Source organism: Chelon labrosus, assembly GCF_963514085.1.
Source record: "Chelon labrosus genome assembly, chromosome: 19".
NCBI lineage: Eukaryota > Metazoa > Chordata > Actinopteri > Mugiliformes > Mugilidae > Chelon > Chelon labrosus.
The window spans coordinates 15045991-15068876 of NC_140352.1; the positions used below are offsets into that span (position 1 = coordinate 15045991).

The following is a 22886-nucleotide window of genomic DNA, read 5'->3' on the forward strand; positions in this document are numbered from 1 at the left end:
CGGTTCTCAGTGTCTAAGCCTGATACAAACAATGGGTCAAACAGATCAAAACACACTGTAAAGGTGTGTTCATATGAACTGTGAGGGAAACTCTGGAAGCCATGTTTGTCTAGAGTCAATAAAACGACAACTAGCAGCCAAGTGAGGTCAAGAAGACGCTTCCTAGCAAATGATCCAGCTCGATCAAAAACTCCTGCACTGATCCTCTGGGTTTAATCTTACATTACTTCATCAGTGTATAGAGATGAAAGGCGATAGCTAAAAACTGAAAGATCTGAAGCTCCTGGTTGGATCTGATGGATTTTTTAATCTGCTGTCTTTCTGAACTCACTTCACAGGTTGTTACTTGTGCTCTGTAAGGTAACACATGGCACTAGCGGGTCAAAATGGACAAACTGCACGTTTCTGACCCACGACGCCAAAGGATCAAGCTGGCCAAAGACCTGCACAGCCATAATCCTCTGAACGTCAGAGGTGCGCAGAAACCCACAACCGACTGGCTCATGAGGTGAGGAGCTGAAGTCGATAAAACTATCAGACCACGACGGAGAGATTAATCCGCAGCTCAGATCTGCCAGATTTCCTTCTCCTCCTCTATGTGGCTGCTCTCTCTCAAGCTGTCTTTCCTCTTTGTCTTGCCTTGACATCCAGCTAAAATATATTAAAAAGAACTTCAGGTTTTATATTCATTTACAGATTAATTAAAGGTAAAATGTTTTGGTTTTGGTTGCTATGCTGTCAATATTTGGGAAATACTCACTGGATTATATTCCTCACTGGGAACTTTTGGCGTATTGACGCTGACAGTTGGTTTGGGGTTATGTGCGGCACTAGACAATAGAGGTGTCAGCAGGGAAAGGTGAGGTGGTGGATAATAGGTTTGAAGCAGGAAGGCTCGGGGGAAATCCTCGGTCCTGAAATAGCCAGGATGTTTGGATAGCTTGTTTACACTCTGCCACCCCAATTTGGGCATGATGGCGGGAGCAGGAGATGGGCCAGACCAGGCCTGCTGCTGATAGCCAGACAATAATAGACACCAGCAGCACACAGGTTGGGGGTGGGGGGATCTCAATTACATCGTTTCAAAAAGCAAATGGTAGACGGAGGGTGGTTGTTGATAGGAGGAAGCCGAGTAATTGTTGATGTGTGTGTGTGTCCACAAAAATGTGTAGCCTACCATCGGTGAATCTGACACCAGAATTGGATTTACTTGTGCCACCCTCTAAACTAGCACCAAGGCCATAATGACATTCACAACAACACGTGTCTACGGAAGTCAGAGACTGCAAATATGGGTCATCATCAAATTGAAATTTCCTTTCCCACATGCGCATGCATGACTGAATTTAAACAAAACTTTAATAGTCCAATTTGCACATGCACGTTTTAAAAGCGACGCCAGATGGAACGATGGTCAGTATGCGGTCTGCTTCCTCAAGTTGAAAATCACAGCTAATTTGACGTGAAAATTAAATGATGCATTTTTGCATGTGCAGGCAAGACCATATTGTTTTTTAGATGTATGGTTATAATTGCATCCAACAAATTCAAATTTTGACCTGGTGATGGCATTAGAAGAAAAGGACCATTAACATTACTGCAATTTCTGTACCCAGCGTAATGGAAACCCATGCAACGGCTGAACGGCTACTCAAATTAAAACCACAAATTAGAGCGGTTTTAACTGATGAGACACCCATATCATTGGCCACTGCTATCTCAGGGGAGGAGACTTCAGGTACGAACCAATGCAAATAACCAGGTTATACAGCGTTTGTAAAGAGTAGTACTCAGAATTTGCTACCTGCCTGTGTTTCTCTTGTGAGTGGAGTTTGTTCCGTACTCTTGCAAAAGCAGTGAAGTGCATTAGCAAGGAGAGAGACCTTGTGTATGTGTTTGTGTACATGGAGATCCTTGTGTTGTATGAGACTGGCGACCTGTCCAGGGTGTACCCTGCCTCTCGCCCAATGACAGCTGGGAGAGGCCCACACGACCCTCCAGTGGCTACAGAAAATGAATGAATGAATGAAAGATAACTATATTATATGTATATATATATATATATATATATATAGTTTTATTCTGATGTCTCTCCAACATGGTCAACTCTAGACTAGTAACATTTAGTCTATTTAGCATCATTATGCTTCACTTACCACTGTCTTTCTGGCCTCTTTGTTTTTCTTTCTGTGTCATAACTATTTCTCAGTTTAAATTTACGCCTTTGGCAAACTACTTCAAAGAGTCATGCACACCAACTAAGTAACAGGATTGAGTGTGCAGAGCTGTGCAGAGATGTTTAAAGTTTGTCAGCCCTCGGGGCACCCCCTACTGGCCTGGAGCCTCAAGCGCTCGCCTGCCTTTTTTGTTGACAAGCTGTTCCTCTGGTAATACGTGCATAATATAAAGCGTAAAGATTCTCAAGGAACAGGTTCAACAAGCCCAACTGACTCTATTCAAAATCTCCATGTCAATCTGGGGCCTGCCCCCAGCGAGCCAAGTTTTTCAACCAGCTATAAAGACACTCAGAAGAATCTGAGACACTTGGCCTTTAGAAAAAGCCTTGGGTAAGTTTGGCTAGCATTCAGCAGTGGTAAACTAGAGGACACGAGGACAAGACTTACAACCATCTGTTTTTCGGAGGCCTTGTTTCAATGAGTGTACTGGCCTTGTCTTAAGAGCCTGAGTCATGCAAACAGATTTGAGCCCCCTCCATTTATTAGCTCTCATCCTCTAGTCTGGATGGATTTATCTCGTTGAGCCGGGGCCTCCCAAAAAGCCAGGCCTCAGCCTGCAGCCCTCTCATCCCCCTCTCTCCTTCACTTCATCCTCCAGCCAGATAAAACAGAACCTGAGAGGGGGAGAGTTTTTTGGCAGCGCCTGTGCCGTACCCAGAGGCTGGAAAGAAAAAGAGCGAGGGGCGGAGGGCTGGCAGGAGGTGAGCATTCAACGTGAAGTTTGATGTAGAGTCTGCTCTTAATAGATGACAGAAAAGTGAGAAAATACACACACACACTCACACAGACACACAGCAGTGCAAAGTGATGCAAGTGTTTAAGCATATTCTTTCCGCTAAACTCTTCTCAGTGCACAAGTTAGTCTTAGCAGCAGGGGAAACATGCAGGAAGCAGGTTAGAGGACTTTCAGGTGATGTGACACATCCTTCTGGCAGCTACGCTGGAGGTCTTTTGCTCTAGGTAATATTTTTGACTGACTGCTCGGTGCTGATGAAACCGGTTGCAGTTGAATCACATTATATCGTTACCAGCCTACTCCAATCACCAAAAAAAGAAGAAAAGTTAGTTTTGCTCGTCCCCTGGCGGTACGGTGTTGACAGTTTACAGTCAGTTTGTGAACTTATCCAAAATAGAAGGTCTAATTTTATTTGCCCGTGCTTTCACTTCCATGAAGTTACCAAAGCGAAGAATTGTCAGTGTAACTGTTTTGTTATTGCTAAGTCAGTTTGATGTGGCAGGTGGCTTTAAATAATGCAAAGCTGGAGCCTGTCTCAACAAAGGTTTGTGCATAATTGTGTGGAAAATATGCATTTTTATATTTTTCTTTGTGCAAAAAGTCATATTTGCACCTCAATTCTAATTTAAGTCACTTTTTTTTGTTGTTGTTCTTCCAAATAGTGCTTTTCAAAGCTCTTTACGTTCCTTCAGCTGGAACTCAAATTGAACTCAGACTTGTCTTTGACTCAGATTGGTCGAGACTACTGTTAAATTTATGACACTGATTTAGCTCTTTCACCTTTGCATTCTTATCAAGACCAGATAACATTGCTCATTGGTTGTGATTGTAATCCACCCGAGAGAGATTAATGTTCATTCAAGCTTTGGAAAAGTTCCCCCTTCAGTACTCTATTGGATTGGATTGGCAGCTGCGAGGGCCTCAAAAAATTAAATGAATACAATTTCAACTACAGGATGTCCACATTGGCTCAGTACCATCAGGGGAAAACAAGAAAAAAGGTTTGTTTTTAATAAGGTCCAAATGTCCCTTTAAGGCACCAATAGCGAGCGTTAGCTCTGAGCAGCCTGGTGTTATCTATGTTGATATCTTTGGCAAAATACCAAGCTGTTTAATGAACTAAGCAAATGTTAGCACAGGTAAACTGCCATTCATTATTCAGTCATTAATGAGCAGCGCGTCTGTAGCAGAACTCCAAGCTGTAGCTGCGGAGAGATCTATGGCATCACTGCAAAGCCTCTGTAGGGAAGGATGAAGGGAAGGAGGGGAGAGGGAGGGTTGAGGGGAGGATGGGGGAGGGCAGTTAGTCAATTAAATGAAGGGGGAAGGCAGAGCTGCAGTGCTGTACATACCCCTGAGTCTACAGGCAGCTGAATGAGGCTCAGCTGGGCATGCAAGTCCTCCCGCTTGGACACTTCCTATTAGTGGAAGTGATCGGTGCAGCCGGACAGGAGAGGGAGGCGCGCAGGAAAGAAGGCGGAAGGTGGAACCACGGCAGTAGACAAGAGCAGAAGGAGAAGGTTAAAGGTTCAGCCTGTTGGAACATTGGCACGTCACCAAGCAACGAGAACATGTCAGAGCAACTGTCCCGGGTCGCAGTGTGCACTCTGGTGCTGCACATCTGCACTCCAGCAGCTGGATCAGTTGAAAGCGTGAGAATTTAGGACGGCAAAGAGTAGATAGAGGTGAAGCACAGCCATGTTTTACCTTGCAGGTGCTCCACTCGTGCGTGTGTGTGTGATCGTATCATTTGTTCAGAAAGCAGGAATCATCCTATATGACTTGTTGTGCAGCAATGCAGTGTTCAGGATGCATTGTGCTCGGCATGGAAGCATTCCTCTGCATCTGACGCATACGGTGCCTATGTGTGCTTGGGTGTAAAATGTATGCTTATTGTCACAGCGAGAGGCGCAATAAAAAGAAAGAACAGCTTCTGTCTCTGTTCTGTTAAAGGGTCTCCGTAAAGACACAAATCAGTGTGGTTGCACTCTCTGCAGTGGATATTGGATTCTGTCACATGGACACGCTGTCACAACCTGACAAAGGGACACAATAAGAGAAAGGGGTAGATAATGGGAGAGAATGAGGAGAAATGGAGTATGGGGGGAGATGCATTGGACGCAGGAAGGAATTCAATCAGGAAAATAAAAGCAGGCAAACACAACTGACAAGAAAATCTATAAGATGATTTCCCCCCTGCCTTTATTTCCAAAGCAACGTGGACATTAGAAGCAATGCACTTTTCTGTACGTGGATGCGTGTGTGTGTGTGTGCTGGCGCCACAGCCGTGCATTTCCCCTGGCTTGGCTCACGTCATTCAAGAGCCCGTTACCTAGCAACCCTGACGCAGGGAAAGTTTGGCTGACTAAAAATAAACTTAGTGTTTGCAGAAAAGGATGTAAAGTTGAAAAAAAAAAGGAGAGGGAGAATTAAGCCGACGGCTCTGTCTCATTACAGGAGACACGGGGAATAGAACCTCAGAGGTTTCCTCATATGCTTGGGTGAGTGTCTCCCAGGTTTATTTGCCTCCCGCAGGTTCGCGCTAATTTTCCACATTTTCCACACTGTGTTTAAATAGAAACCAAAATCAGAAGCATTTCTTGTTCAAGGAAATATAGCCTAAGCAATAATCATAGTATTGTGTTTAATTACCATTAGCATTAGCATCAACTGTTAGCAATTACTTTATTCCATGCTGTTGAACTTATATTGTATTTTTGCCACTTGTTGGAAATGGAAACAAACTGTGAACACAACACTGACACACCATCACCCTTTGAGTAAGTGGGGTGAAGTTTTTAGTAAACTAGCAAGATGGCTACACTCGAGTTTCACCAGTATTCATTCATGTTTACGCTGTCTGACCACCTAGCGACCAATCTCGCTGCCCACCACCCCTACCAAACAGTGGATGACATGGTGGAACATTACAACCGTGCCCTCTCTCTCAGCCTTGACTTTGTAGCTCCTCTCACCACGCGCCACGTGTCTTTCTCTCGTCCTGCCCCCTGGTTCACCCCCGAGCTCCGCAGGATGAAGACCACAGGTCGTAGGCTCGAGAGACGATACAGAAGATCTAGCCTCACTGTCCATCGTGAGGCATTTAAAGAACACGTCTTGAACTACAAAGAAGCCCTTTCTCAGGCAAAAACAAGGTATTACTCTACACTTATCAGTAACCAACAAAAACACCCCAAATTGCTCTTCTCCACCATCAACCGCCTTCTTCACCCTCCTGATGCTGCCAAACCCTCTGATGCAGCTAACCTCTGCTCCAGGTTCCTGGATTTTTTCCAGCAGAAGGTGGACACCATCCACCAGCAGCTCCAGCCTCCTGGGCTCTCCCCCTGCCCCACTCTGGCCCAACAGGATGCTCACCACTCAGCTGCCCTCTCACCTCAGTGCTGCCTATCCACCTTCTCTCCACTAGATGCCGACCAAGTAAAACAACTGGTCACCTCAGCTAAGACATCAACCAGCAGTCTTGACCCAATGCCCACCACCCTGGTCAAGGCCTGTCTTCCCATTCTCCGTCATCCAGTGGAAAACATCATAAATGCATCTCTTGCCTCCGGTGTGGTACCATCCAGCTTCAAAATGGCAGCAGTCATCCCAACTCTCAAAAAACCAGGCTCAGACCCCGACGACCCCAACAACTATCGTCCAATCTCCAACCTCCCTTTCATTAGTAAAATCCTGGAAAGAGCAGTGGCTGCCCAGCTTCAACATCACATGTCCCACTATGAGCTCTTTGAACCTCTTCAATCTGGTTTCAGAACCCATCATAGCACTGAGACCGCCCTCATCAAAATCACGAATGACCTCCTGCTTGCTGCCGACAATGGCCGCGTCACCATTCTCATCCTCCTTGACCTTTCTGCAGCTTTTGATACAGTTTCCCACACCATCCTCCTCCGTCGCCTCTCTGAACTCATCGGCCTCAGTGGCACAGCACTGTCCTGGTTCCGGTCCTACCTGACAGGCCGGAAACAATTCATCACATTAAAAGGCTCCAACTCTGTTCCAGCACCCGTCAACCATGGCGTGCCGCAGGGCTCTGTGCTTGGTCCTCTGTTGTTCACCATTTACATGCTACCCCTGGGTCATATTATCCGTAAACATGGACTCAACTTCCACTGCTACGCCGATGACACTCAGCTTTACATCAGTACCAACCCCTCCTCCCATCTCCCACCCACACAACTTGTCAACTGCCTGCAGGAACTCAAATCATGGATGACCACAAACCTACTCAAACTTAACAGTAACAAGACAGAGCTCATGGTGGTGGCCCCTGCACCACTGCTCAGGAAAATTGGAGACCTGGCCCTGGTCGTGGATGGCTGCTCCATCTCCCCATCTACTGAGGTGCGCAACCTGGGTGTTATCCTGGACTCCACTCTCTCCTTCAGGTCTCACATTAACAGTGTCACCAAGTCTGCCTTCTACCACCTCAGAAGCATCTCACGACTCCGGCCCTCACTCACACATTCAGTAACTGAGACACTCATCCATGCCTTCATCACCGTCCGCCTGGACTACTGCAATGGTGTCCTGTCTGGACTGCCCACCAAGGCCCTTAGCAGACTCCAGTTTGTTCAGAACTCAGCTGCCAGGGTTCTAACCCACACAAAGCCATGGCAGCATATCACTCCCATTCTTCAACAGCTTCATTGGTTGCCAGTCAAGTCACGCATCGCCTACAAGATCCTCCTGCTCACCTACAAATCTCTCCATGGACTCTCACCACAATACCTCACTGATCTCCTCCACCCCTACACTCAGTCACGCTCCCTGCGGTCCTCTGACAAGGACCTGCTGGCCATCCCCCGGACCAGGTTGCGGACTTTTGGGGACAGAGCTTTCTCTGTCAATGCTCCCACACTCTGGAACACTCTACCACTCCATGTTCGCTCTGCCCCGTCCCTGCCCATGTTCAAAAAGCACCTCAAAACATTTCTTTTCACAAAGTCCTTTGACCCCTAACCCCCCCCCCCCCCCCCCCCCCTCCCATTGTTAAGCGACCTTGGGTACTATGAAAGGCGCTATATAAGTCCAAGCTATTATTATTATTATTATTATGTTTTAGCTCCGTCTTTGGTACCCACCAACTGGCCAAAGCTGTGTATGCTAAATGACACACTATGCTAGTTGCTAACTTTATTTGTTTGCTGTTTTGGCGATTTTAGCTACTATCAAATGTCTGCTGGGAGAAACCCCAGTCTATAATAATTATCTAGGGGTTAATGACTAAAAACGACCATTCTCGTATCCAAGTCACATGTAAGTTACTGTAAATATTATATAAATATAAATATTTTCATTATTTTAACCGGAAGAGCGAGAGCTAGTTAACCTAGCTTGCTAGTTTGCCCCTGGTTGTTTTGTTAGCATTAGCTGTCTTTCCCTCGTGGGTTGTGGTGATGCCAAATTACCTGATGTACAGAAAAGTTAAAATGTACAGAAAAGACCAGTAAAGTTTTTAGCATTTTGTTAGCCTGGGAGCCAGACCAAACCCTTCACCTACATACTATATTTTTTGTGATGCAAAGTTGGTCTGGAGTTGCTCTGTTGGGAACTGATTAGCTTCAGCAGAGATCTACTAAGTCAATCAAAATGTTTTGGCGGGCTTTTTTGTGGTGATGAAAAAAAAGTAACAGTAGTCAAACATGTTATCTGAATGCTGCTGAATTTGTTTACAACAAAATGGCTGCCGTCTCAGAAGCAAGCTATTTATAGTAGACTATCACTTCTGTCATAAAAAATACTGGCAGTGAAATAACTCTAAAGGCCGAACAATTGACAGTGAAAACTTAATCACTTCATGTCACATACTTCGTTGCTGTGACTGGTTGTAGGATAATCCAGTTGGTACTTTTTTCTCCGTATCAGCTGAAACGCGCCATGGTAGCATTTCATACCTTCCTCTGAGATTTGTTTCACAAGGCATAAGTTACATGCAGAGACAATGATTACCAATCCAATTAGGTGTGTTCCACTATAAGTTGCAGGAACTTTAATTCCCCAACACGTGACGATTCATGTTTCCGTAGTAATGGCAATAGCCCAAGGAAGGCTAGGCTGTCAAATGTGGATACCCCCTGAAAAACACAACGGTGTCAGGGAGCCGTCATCCTAGAGGCACAGAGAACCTATAGCATTAACTTCATTTTACTTTGAACCCTGAAAACATATTATTTTCCAGTTGTGGTCTCCCTAAATAGTTTGGGTCACTGTACCCAATCCTGCATGTGATTCCCCTCACCACAGTCATCCGCTTGATATTCATACAGGAGAAGTCCATTCCAATTAATCCATATTTTATGACGCTGTCAACCTTTCTCCGCGCCACCCCCCTGTATTCTCTGTCCTCTCAGCCAAAGAGCTAAAGAGCATCAGAGATCAAAGCAAAGGTACTGTCGTCCATTGAAGAAGGAGGCAGCGGAGGAGACAAGCAGACAGGTGGAGATAGACTAGATACTGATTTACTCCATTAATCTACTGCCTCCTGTCTCAAATAAAGCACTGGCTGAAAACTAAAGAGAGGTCTCTCAAAGAGTTTCAACTTTACTTCCCGTGGCTCTGAAACTCTTCAGTTGAAAACAAAACTGTTTTCCCCAGCTGCTCTCTCTGAAGAGCAACCATTAATCCACTTTCTTCTCTTTCTTTTTGCTGTCTCTTGCTCTTTTCTGTCTCTCTGAGTGGAATCACAAGCGCATTGTAGTGCGGTGGTGGATAACGTATCACTTTTGTTTTATGACATTAAAAAGATGTGCTTTAAGGGAGGAGAGGGGGCATGAGACAGATGAAACAGGGGATTTGGGTGATCCAGGCCGAAGTACAGTCTAGTCTGCGGACATAGTTTTCTCATGATGTAATTTATGGTACTGGCAAATAAGCAGAGCAATAATGAGGATGACTGCTGAGATAGTGGGAAAGAGTGGGAGGAAGAGAGGCTTGCAGCAAAAAAGGGAGATGAAGATGAAGAGGTGAGGATAAATTAAATAATACGACTAGTGCGATCTCATGTCCTCGCTTAACCCACTGCAAAGAGCGCAAGAAAAAGCACAGGTTAATGCCTGAAGTGTTCCTGAATTTGTTATGCGTGCGTGCGTGGGTGTGAAAACCCATCTATTAGTGTTGATGCGAGTGAAACACACAAGCACATAATGGAATCTTAAAACCTAATTTTTCAGAGTAAAATAAAACAAATAAAAATAAATAAAGACCCGGAGGGCAGCGAGCTCAAGCTGACCTGAACAATCAAAATGATTTCTATCCTTCTCCTTCACATGCTTTCAGGGGAAAAGGGCTGAAGATCAGAAGAAATAACACACTGCCTCGGTAGTTCCAGCTGCATACCTCAGTCTGGAATCCCTCAACCAAGATGGCCACCAGCAAGTTGAAGAGAACGTAGTTGCCGAAGGTCATGAGTGCAATGAAGTAGAGGGCTGCTACAGGAGTGGTGGATGCCATGCCGTTATACAACACCTTGTTCCAGTCTTCCTGGGTCAGGATCTGGAGAGAGTGAAAAGGCAGAAAAGGCATATTATTTCTGAGCAATAATATGCTCACAAATAATTTCTCACTGCAAAACAACTGGTCATGTCGATATTTACATGTGCAGAGATTTTTGTTCAAGGGCTTAAATGACTGAATTTGATGCTATTATCCAGCCAGCCAACAAGTTAAGTTAATGTTAGCTCCATGGGTTGGTTAAAAACACTGTCTCCATCTGACTAATCTTCTAAATGGTCTTTACTATGCACTAGGTGGTAACACAATAATGTAAAGTAAATAGGGTGAAGCTAATTCTAAAACTTCCAAGCTAAATGTCTTCATTCTTGCCATTTCCACCTAACGCAATCTTATTTGTCACCTGAGCTCACATAAATGTTCATTCTTTGAAACAGTTAAACTTAACTTTAACATTTTAACATAATTAGCAATAGCATTGCCTGGACAGAGCTGCTAATGTTAGCTTAAACCCCGATAGCCTTAATGACCGACATCCACATTGTGGGGAAACACTGCATAGTCGATATGTTCATCTTAATGTGGAGCTAACATTTGGTTACAGTTGGTACTCGGCTAGTTAGCCAAACATGCTAACTAGCTTGAATTACTGCAGATGAGCACATTGATTTCCACTTTTTAAATTTCTGTCGTTTTTTTTGGTTTCGGAATGTCGGTCCAAACTCTACAACAGCCCCATAGAGAGCTGATGTCAAATTGAATCTTTATTCAACAAGAATTTTACCCTTTCTCAACACTGTGGGGTTTTTTTTGTGTGTGGCAGTTATTTGAAAATCGAATCTTTATTCGAACATTGTCTATTCACGATTCATTTTTTGGCTACCTTTCACAGATCCCCAAAAGCCCTAGACATTTGTGGGTTAATGGCAAACCAAGATCCCCAGAATAAGAATTAGACCCTCAGATGGCTACCTTTTGGAATATTTTGTAATGGCAACCATTGACCCCCTTAACCCTATGATACACCCTAGGGGCCACATATTTTTCTACTTTGGACTGCCCTTTTTCCTGTGGATTGACTAGAATCTCAAAGTTTCCAAATTCTCGTAGCTAGTATAAGCAGCGGATGACAATTTGTAACCTACAAAAAAGCCCCCGCCCATTTCCCCAAAGACTGATAAAAGAAATGTTGTGGACGGATCCACTTGACATGACACTTTACATCATCCCTGGGTGTTGCGCTGAATTATGAATGGTTACTATACTAAGAGTTATACAGTACATGTTTGACCCTGCCGACCCTGCTTTTAGTTGATTCATTAATCCAGAGTGGCATGAAGCAAGAGGAAAGCCTACTTAACCTATGTAAAGTACTTGGAAATGGAAATCAGGGGAAGAAAATAAGAGCGGTAGACAAAAGCTTGTAATCGAAGGACAAGTGAGTTGACATATTTTATTTTTCGTGGAGGACATTTAGACAGGTGCAGTCATCACAGATGAATAGTGAAGATCTCAGGTTAGTTGCCTGAGGGCACTCCAACAGATACAGCCTGAACACAAGAGAAGTCGAAGCATCCCGACGGTGAATTAATGAGCATAGCCGTAGGTCATCCTCCCGTTAAATTCAAACTATCTCATCAGGCCATGAAGGCAGACGTTAATTGGCCGTAACACAGTCAAATGTGACTATTTGGCACCTTTAGTGAGGGAAGGGGAGACGAGAGGGTTTTAAGCTCACCTGGAAGACCGTCACTATGGCCCAGAGAAGAGAGTCAAAGTTCTTCCTGTCTGGCAGGGTGTCTCCATCCCTCTCGGACCCAAACTTGCAGCCAAACAGATGCATCCCCAGGATACTAATGCAGGAGGGGGGAGGGAGGGAAGGGAGAAAACAAACAGGAAAAGGAAGGATAAGTGTTTACTTTAGGCCAACCCATTAGATACTGTACAAACAAACTGATATTATCTGAGGAAAAGAGTTGTTTTGACTGTACCACGCTGACAGTAAGGGCTCCTCGCAAAAATAAAAACTGTGGAATTCCAAACATTAACGACAACTACTGCATAAACTGCAAAGGCATGAATAGAAGCACAAATATTGTGACTAAATAAAATTGAAAATATGAAGCGCTGGGAGCTATTGGCTCACATCAATCGGCCCACTACGCACTGCAGCAGACATGCTGCCTAGAAAGGGAATGGTAATGGAGTGCTTGTACCAGGTTAAGTTCAGCACCATGGAGAGCGCCACAAGTCATGACAGTGACACCCCGTGCCTTTTGTAAGATCACATGTCATTTGATCAGGAATAAAGTTCAAAAGTACATTATACATGACCACAAACTGTTTGCACGCATTGACATATAAGTGGAGAACAATTAGCTTAGCTTAGGATAATACAAACACTGGAAATGTGGAGGAAGCCAGTCTGACTGTATGTGGATTTTTTGTTAGCGCCTCCGAAATTTACTGACTGGCTGCATCTAATCTGTTACGCACTCACTGCACTGAAAAATCAATTTGTGGTGTTTTAAAGGGCTCTGTGGCATAATGTTTTATGCATGTGCAGAGACCTTTTGTTCAGACTGCCTCAAAAATGTTCCATACAAACGAGTGACAATTTCACGTTATCATGTTAGTCTTCATGCAATAAATGATTTTTATGACTTCAGTCTTCATGCTAAGCTGTTGATAAGCACTCCTGTCTTTTGCTTCATCGTTAACTCGCTAAGAGGAGATCAGCTTTTCAGATAACTCCAAGGACTGACGCAAACATGCCTATTTTTAAAACTGGGTTCCAATACAGAAATGAATGGTCAAGTCATAGCATCACTAGTGTTTATCATGTTTAAAGGTCACTCCTTAATACTTACGATTACCTGTTAGCTGCCTTATTTAAATCTTAGTCTAAATTTATTGAGAGTGAAGTTGGTACACCAACAACCTTTACAAAATATCACGCAGTAAACAAAAGCAACAGAGCTGGAACGGTTCATCTGCTGTTGCAGTTTACTTTAAATTATGTATGCCAGAAAATCGAATGAACCTCCTAACTTTCTGGCACTTTAGATGTTCTTTTCTGTTTATTTTTTTTTTAATCCACCATTCATTACCATCAAAGAATTGTCTGGTCAGAGTCATACTGAGTTATCCTCAGTCGCAAGTCGCTCAAGGATGGCTGAAACAGATGGCACGGTCCCGACAGAGCTCTGATGTCAACATCATGGAAAGCACCGAGGATACAGTAGCGAGGACACAAAACAGACGGGGGGGGGAAAAGAGGACAAAGCAAGCTATGCTACACAATACTAATCATGGGTGTTATTATAGTGAGCCAGCAGTGGGCCTTTATTCAGAAACACACTGGAGACGCTGGAGCTCAACTGGAGCTGAGGGATCAACGAACAGGCCTCCGCTGTGTCAACTTGGCAACCCTTCAGTCAAATGGAGGGCTGTTTATGTATGCATGCACAACGCTCTCGGAAGGTTGAGGCTGTTTATGTGTACAGGAGGTCCCCTCAGATACTTGCATCAGCATGTACACCCGTAAAAGTTGCTGAAATGAGGAAGCAATAGTTTAGATACATCCAGCACATGTCACGGGCGCAGCGGCTTCCTGTTAACGGTTTAACTGTTTGCCTCCAAAGCCTACCTCATTTCTAATGTTGCACTGATGCAAAATTAATGCTGGAAAGAGTTTTGTCTGTTAGATAAGTGCAGAGAAGTGCAGAAAAGTCTGACACTCCTCGCAGAAGTTGCCATGTTCTTATCTACCGGAGTCCTTTCATTCCACACTTTTGCGGTTTCAGTTGCAGCAACAGAATTTGTGCGACTGACTGCACTCCCTTTGGCTTTTTTACTTACTGTGATGCGGTTTCTCTGTCGGTAGCAGGAAACAGACAGTTCCCCCACGGTTAATAAGATTGAAATATTGATACGTGTGGTTTTTTTTTTGTTGTTTTTTTTTGGCAGTGTGAGACAGGACTCAAGGTCACTCCCCTCCCCCTTATCTCACCTGAAGATGAAGATGAAGAGCATGAGCAGCATGCAGAAGGTGGCCACGTTGTCCATGGTCTTCATCAGCACGACCAGCTGCCTCTGCAGGGCCGGCATGAAACGGACCAGCTTCAGCACCCGCATCAGCCGGAAGGTCCTCAGCACCGACAGGCCCCCGCCCTGCTGACCCACGATCTCCCACACGCTGTCCGAAGAGAAGACGCACGCGTGAGTCACGTTAGATCCAACGTATAATTAGTTGTTTTTCAGTTTTTGACAGCACCAAAAAAAAAAAAGAAACCTCAATAATAATTTCAGGTCCAGACCAGTTAAAATGTCATGGACTCCAGCTGCTTGTACTGTAGCGATTATATAAACATGAGTCACTACAAAATGATGGTTTAGAAAATCATTTTCTTACAAATTTAAATTGTAAACCCACTTTTATGCTTTGGAAGCAATATCTTAGGTTTATTTATACTTCATTAAATAATTTATGTAGCCACTAGGAGGTCAGTGAACACAGCACTGACATATCATAACATCCTGCCTTAGCAAACTGTTGCCACTCACTGATCTATGCTAGAATTTATCTGAAATTGTGAAAATGTTCACCCTTTTAGATCTGTTTTGGTCTCCGCCAACCCCGATAGAAAATTCAATGGTATACTAAATTCACAAGATTCTAGTCCGTAACTGACGTTGAGTACAGTTGTGGCAAAGGATCCGATGAGAGACATGAGAGTGAACCGTAACAATTAGGTAGTGTATTGTGGAACCAAAACAATGAGCTGAAAGAAGCTAAACCACGACGAAGAGTTAAAAGGGACTGCAGCATCCAGCGCTGATCCTCTGTGGGTTTCAAAACTAAAAGCGACACCTTTTCCATTACACATATTCATTTAACCCTTGAACTTATGATTTGGCAAATATCAAGGTTAACCATGTTTGTCATTTGTTAGCATTGCGGATAACGTCCCTTATTAGATTGCAGATTAAAATGAGCTATTTGTGGTTAATGTCCAAATGGTGAAAACTGACAAATATAACGACTCTTGAGCTACAGTTTCCTTGTTTCCGAACACTACCTGATCACTTTTTTTTTTAGCAAGTACCTGCGAATTCCCATGCATGGTTATGGTTAGAAAATAAAAACAAGAAAACATTCATCAGAATTTGAAAGTGCGTCGACTTGTCGTTACACTTACTGCAGCATTGCTCTCAGAGGCTGCTTTTCTATTTTTGACCATTTCATTTGAGACTCGCACTGGAATATTTGTGATCATATTATTATTCAGGGATGATTGTGGGCCAATTTTGTGGAATGGAAAGAAAATCTGACTTCAGGTTACATTACAGCCCAATGCTTTACTTCTATATTGTCCACGGGTATATCTGAAAGACACTTGTACGTAGTCAAGTGCAAAGTTAATCTTATACAAACTGGACCTCTGTGGAAAAAAGTATTTCCCCCCATATTTGCTAAATCCAAAGAAAAGTCAAGCTGCACTGATGACTGGTTGGAGCTAAACAAGACACACTTAGCGATGAGCAGTGCCAGCCCGTTTCAATCAAACCATCACTTTGCAAGACTGCTTTCAAAAACGTGGAAGTCGGCTGAAAGATCTCACAAGTAGCACACTGTAAATAAACCCAAAAGAAATTCCAGAACAGACGAGGAAGGAGGTGACTGAGATACATCATTCTGGGCTGAGTCACACAGCTTTTAGAGCTCCACGGTGATGACGAATAGAGCAGACTTGGAAGAATAGTAAAGCTTCCCAGAAGTGGCCCGACCTTCCAAAATTCCTCCAAGAGCACAGCCGCGACTTATCAAGACGCCGCGAACGATCCAAGTAAAACATTCAAGGAACTGCAGACTCCTCTCACCTCAATAAAGGTCAGGGATTCTAGTATTTGAAAGACACCGTGCAAAAAAGACCGAGAGGGCTGATGCTAAACCAGAAGAAGGACAGCAAATCTAGTCTGAATTTTGACACCTGACACCTACAGTCAAGCACGGAGGTGGCAGTATAATGCTGTGGCGATGCTTTTCTACTTCAGGGCAACTGGCTTGGGTTGAGAAAATCAGGAATTCTACTTATTAAGTCATAAGTCTGGGAACTGATTCTCAGAAAGCGCACGTGGGTTATGTAGCACAACATCAGTCTAAAGCATAGGACAATGGCTAAAAGGGAATAAAATTAAACTCCAGATCTAAACCAGTAGCAGAACCTGAAAAGAGAAGATCGAATCCTCCAATATGGTCGCTCTAAACCAAAGAAGAGTGGGTCAAAATTCCAATGCAGTGATGTCAGAGACTAATCTTCAGTTATTGGAAGCATTTGGTTGCAGTTGTTCCTATTAAATATGCCACAAGTAGCCATTAAGTTCAGGGGAACAATTATTCACACTGGTGACTTAAGCGTTAGATAATTCTTTTGCTTCAACAAACACAATTAACATTTAAAACTTGTGTGTTGCCTTTTTATGTTAATTTGAGTTTCAAGCTCTGACGCACTTTAGTATCAGACATACAAAAAAAACCTCGGGAGGGAGTTGAATACTTTTTCGCGACAGTAGGGGCCCGCACGCTATTAGTTCCCAGTGGCACCATTTTAAATGCAGAAATAGAGAGAAAATGGTAAAATGTCATGACTTCCTTGTTGCCAGAGAGTCCTTACCTGATGACCACAATTATGCCGTCGAAGATATTGTAGGGGTTCTTGATGTAGCCAAAAGGACCGTAGACCAAAACCTTCAGCAGCATCTCGAGGGCGAACAGGCTTGTGAAAACAATGTTACTGATCTCCAGGGCGTTGGTCAACTCTTCAGGCTGGAGAGACAGAGACAAAACAGGAGATAATTGGTGTGTTATTATGTAAAGGACGTTCATCGATCACTCACAACATTATGACCACTTTCCTAATATTGTGCAGGTTTCCCTTGTGCCTCCAAAACAGTTGTGACTCATCAGAGAATGGACATGGGCCTTCTGAGGGTGTCCTGTGGTGTCTGGCTACAGGGTGTTGTTAGTGGGGGCCTTTGAGTCCTATGGATTGAGGAGAGGGGCCCCTGTGGATCATCCCACAGACACTTGATCAGTTTGGGATCTAGTTAATTTGGAGGACAGATGGCTGCTGCCATCAAGGAGCGCCATTGCTATGGGGTGGGGGTGCCTGGTCTGGTCTAGGTGGGTGGTACATGTCTAAGTAACATCCACATGAATGCCAGGTCCAAAAGTTTCCCAGCAGAACATTGTATTATCACAAGATGGTCAATGTGGAGATGGTTTACTTCGTGGTTAAGCCTGATCAGTGTACATTTATTCTGCCTTGGTGTCGGTAGGGTTACAGCATCAAGACACCAGCGCATAAGGGCATACGCCAACGACTAAATACAGTTCAAATATGACAAATCGGTCGCGGCTAGACTCTGACACACAATAAAAACCTCCGACCTTTATCTGGCACCGGGGCACACGCTGATCACAGTGCTGACATGCTCAAAAGCTCATCAGAGAGCTGGCCTGCCGCTCGCATCTCGATCAAACAAATGACGTGCGCATATGAGCATTTGAGCGCGGGGAGAAAAAGCCGCAGCGAGACAAGAGACACAAGAGGGTGAACAACAATCCCGAAAGATAAAAGGCTCGGCACATCCAAATACGACACGGTATGCAAATCAGACTTCTATAGCGAGTATACATAATTACCAGCGGGAGAAAAGAGCCGAGGGGATTGGGAAGGGGGGGGGGGGGGTGCTGTTATGTGCCGGCGGACTGTGTGACACCCCAGACAGGCTTCATCAGGCCTTTCATCTCCACGCAATAAACAGTTTACACAACTCAAATGGGGTGTCTGACACGCACACACATTACGCTGGAATGACACAGAGGATGGAGGGTGTTGAAGGCCTGATCAGGATTTGCATGGTATCCATCATGAATATGTGAGCATGTGGGTGCATGTTCTGTACATATAACTGTGTGTTTTACAGCCTCAGCAGCCCACTGTATGTGTGTGTGCATGTGTGTGTGTGTGTGTGTGTGTATAAGTTCGTCATCAGAAACATTCCCCCAGGCTGAACCAGGGGGGTAATGTAATGTAATGTAAACGCAGCGTGTGTCATAAGGGCTGTCCTGGTGGGCCGTCACTAATCACTCCCCACCATGACCGTTTAAGCAGCGATTACTCAACACCGCCACGGATACGCAGAGAAAGGAGTATAGAGATTAGCATCGCCGGTTGCGTCATGGCACCAGTTTGTCTAGAGCCCTTAAGAAATCGAGTCAGTCTGTTATGATGAAATCATCAATGTCAAAATATGGTGATTACAGTGGCCTACCTTAAACCAGTCTGAGTTTAACATGTAACTGTAACTAAACCTTCATCTGGTACACTTTACATGATGCATGTGCATTAAATTCCCACGTGCTGTAAAGGCTCATTTACAGTTCTGCGGGACATAGACGCCGTAACCTACGCACACAGCCTACGTCGGTGCAAGCCATTTATACTTGTGCGCTCGTCAGTCTGGTTCGCTCTGTAAAAACGCCTCCCAAACACTAGTTGGCGCTGTGTCTTTCTTTCTAGTCAGGTTAAGTTTTTGTTTCTACTTCCTGCTTCACATTCAACAATGGCTCCTGAAAATTTACTGACATTTCGCTGAAATTTCGCCAAAGACGAGTCAGTGTACCTTTGAAACCTCCTTAGTCAACCTTTCTTCATTGTGTTCCATTTTAACTGATCCAAAATAATCAATTTGAAAATTGCGCAGATGAAGCTGCAGTCGGAAATACTAAAGCGGAAATATGCTACTACCAAGCGGACCAATCACAGCTGGTGGTCTGCATCGCCGTGATGCGACGTTACATTTCTGTCGAGGTGCATGTAAGGCTGCGGCGTTATGGTCCATGCAGGGCCTGCATCGGGTCTGGGCTGTCACCGCCGCTGTCGCGATTCAAGACACATCGGATGTCTTTCTCAAATTATATCTTTAAGACAGACTGCTTTCTTTTATCCCTAGGTTTCTTTTTCTTTCTTCCTTTATTTCAGTGTCTTTCCACGCACGGCTGTTCTCCATATCCAGTGTCCTTCATGCCGCTCTGCTAGTAGCAGCTCGGATTGTAGTCAGCACTTCTGCATCTCCTCATAAGACAAATACGATTTGAGCAGCCAGTGCGTCTGAGATGCATCTGTGGAAATCCAATTTGAAACCAAATTCAAATGTGGTGGTGAGCCGGTTTGCAAAAATTGGACTCCAGGCTCCCAAGACTTGGGCTGTAAGTCTGCGCATAGCCTTATGCCGCAAGGGTGAGAACCCAACAGAAAGAAGCCTCTGCAACGCTGCAGGGATCCAGTAGCGCACCAAAATAATTGTAAGCACCATTGGTTTTGTGTCAGACAAAACGAAACTACTACTACTACTACTTCTTCTACTGAAATAAAATTAAAAAAAAAAAAAAACATGAGGAGAAACACACCTTCCATTATGGGGAACAGTTAGATGAGTGGATTTATAGCTCAGTTATTATGCTAAGCTAAGCCTATTATTTCAAAGGCGCTGGTCAATATGGTGAATATGGTGATTCCATAATGGTAGCATGTCAGCAAAATGCTAGTTCACAGAACTTTTTAAATCTGAAAGTTGAAGTGGGTCATTTACTCAGTACATGTGGGCTGAAGGGAAACTCGTCAAAAACAGCTATCACCAACAGAAAACTTCAATAAGAGGATCTTGACAGCTTATCTGAGTCTGTAAAAGTAAACACTCACAAGTCGTTGCCTGGTATTAAGTCATTACTCCCACAAGACATAAATTTAGCATTCGGCCCAAAGGCAAAGATAAGAGTCCAACAGCAACAAGGCCGAAAACGGCATCATAACCCCCGAAGCTTCCAAACTGAATGACACTGGCTTTTGATAAATTACCCAACTCGCTACGGCTGCAGCTTTCAACAAGTCAGAACAATACATGAAAAATAGGTTGTAACAGGGTTTTAGATGACCACATGGCTTGTATGAGTTCCAGATTGTTTTCTGAACTGCTGTGTTTCTGGTTTAAGTGGCTGAAATTACAGAAATCAGCACTGACTGCCTGTAGAGAAAATTATGTCAGCAGCAGTCTTTAATTTGAAAATAAATCAAACGTTATGCACATACAGTATACTGAACCAGAGAGTTTTGCATTAACCTGCTAGGATCCCCGGGGCAATCACAAACTGTGGGAATCTATGGACCTCTGTTCTTCTGACCTATCAGTACCAACCTTCTGTTTTTCCCAGAACTCATACGCCTATGCTGGATTCCCACCCAGCACAAGGCTTGTTTGTCAGATTAACCCAAAGACCCTCAACCAAATTGAGGCCCCAGTTCGAGATGAGTAAATTCCTGAATTTAAACAGAATTAAGACAATGGCCTACTTCCTCTTTGAGTTCCTCTTTGAACCCAGACATACCTCAACGAGAAATTCTGTCGATCTATAACAAGTAGTAATTGCGTCTTTGTTGCATTATTTGCATGAGATGCATCTCCCCAATATAAGATGCTTTACGCATGATGGCAAACAATCAATAGTGTGGTCTTTAAGAGAAGGGCTTGTCCAGGAATGACAAGGCAAAAGGCCACTTAATTACATTTGTAACTGTACAATGTTTCAAATTCTCTCTGGTTTCTCTCCGGGCTTACTTTTCAAGATTTCACATTTTCACTCTGTTGTCATCAACACTCAGCATTATACAGCCCACCCATTCATTATCCATTACAGATTATAGGCTGGAGCCTATCCCAGCTGACACTGGGCAAGAGGCCTGGTACACACTGGACAGGTCGCCAGTCCATTACGGAGATAACACAATGAAACAACCATTCACACTCACATCCACCCCTACAGCCAGTTTATAATCACGTATTAACCTAACAGGCATGTCTTTGACTGTGGGAGGAAACCGCAGCACGGGGAGAACATGCAAAGGCCCCACATAGCCGATGGGTTCTAACCCAGAATCTACTTGCTGTAAGTTGATAATGCTAATACACCACTGTGACACGCCTAGTCTTGTCAATGTTCAATCAGTGAAATAAGCAAGCATAACTTTCTTCAGCAAATGCAGATTTGTTAATTGTAAAGTAAGCGGTCCACTGAAATAGCAGTTAATCCTAATAATCCTAAATAATTAGGGAATCAGTACCCAGAACCACTGGGTAGCAGTAGACTTGATTTGTGACAGTGCTATGAAAGCATTGCATTTTAGTGTAAGCACAATCCTATAGCATATCGGCTTTAAGTGTATGAACAGACCAGAGGGTGACATTGTTAAAACAGAATCATGTGCCCACAGTCTGCAGTTCAGCTCGACCAGCGAACCCCGCTTCCTGAAAAACAAGCTTTTCTCCGTTTCATCTCACCTCAGTGGCATTGTCTGTGTCTCCTGCGTCTGTCTCCGGTGTTCACAGACACAGATGAACCTGTTCGTTTGATCCCGCTCCTTTATTGTGCCCGTTCATTTGTGAGCTGATGGGCGCGCCAGCGGCAAATCCTTCATATGCGCACACACATTGTGCGATTAAGGTAAGTTCAAAGGGTAAACAAATGCAGGGGATGTTTGTGTGTCCTTTGCAGATGAATGCCCTCACACGCGGCTATGTCGGAACAGACGCGTTCATGTGCGTGTACGCAGCGTGAACGTGCTTTGAGGTGTATCAAAAGTTACATTAATAACCACTCATGCATCCACAGGCCACACACACAAACCGACACATAGAGCTCGGCTCCCACACTCTTTACCACGTATGCACACATGCTGCATACACACAAGTTCTGCACAGACTCACACTTATAACCATGCAAGCAGACACACACGTACAGCTCTATAATAGATGCAGTTGATAAGCCAGAACAAGAAGTACACTTTTTATGAGGTGAGACTTGGACTGTAGACATCTGGCCCTGAGAATGAGGTTCAGGTCATTATTTTTCCCCCACTGTTTCTGCTCTGCTATTGTTCCAGCTTGTATATTAGACATTCCTCAGACATAATGCAACATTACTGCAAGAGAACGAGACCATAAAAGCCTTTCTGAAACACAGTAGTACACACTGAAATACACAAAAGACACAGGTAGAAGTATACACCCACCCACCCACGGCATCAGTTTATCAAACAGGAGAAACTTCTTAATTGACTAATGACCAGTGAGGTGTGCATAGTACGCAAAGGGAGATTAATGTGACCACGTGCATGGGTGTGTAACTGAGAAAGACGCTCTGTTTTTTTTTTTTTTTTCTAATTGCTTCCTTCGATGGCTTCTTTCCCGGGTAATGAGGCTGCAGGAGCATTAGGAGGTAAAGTGTGTTAGATGAGGAATAGTGTAATCTGGTTAGCACTAATGTATGTCACCTAATTTGATGTGATCTAATCTAAACGGGATGCTGTGCTCTA

General features: G+C 44.0%; 1 protein-coding gene across 1 annotated transcript in view; it reads right to left on the minus strand.

Annotated features, from left to right (window-relative positions):
- cacna1g (calcium channel, voltage-dependent, T type, alpha 1G subunit) overlaps positions 1–22886 on the minus strand; it is a gene marked incomplete at its 5' end in the record, with an annotated part of 270616 nt that overhangs the window by 81297 nt on the left and 166433 nt on the right. Inside the window, 5 exon segments of the mRNA XM_084566892.1 lie at positions 4326–4391; positions 10336–10491; positions 12188–12302; positions 14462–14647; positions 17127–17278. Of these exon segments, the coding sequence (XP_084423018.1) occupies positions 4326–4391; positions 10336–10491; positions 12188–12302; positions 14462–14647; positions 17127–17278 (675 nt within the window).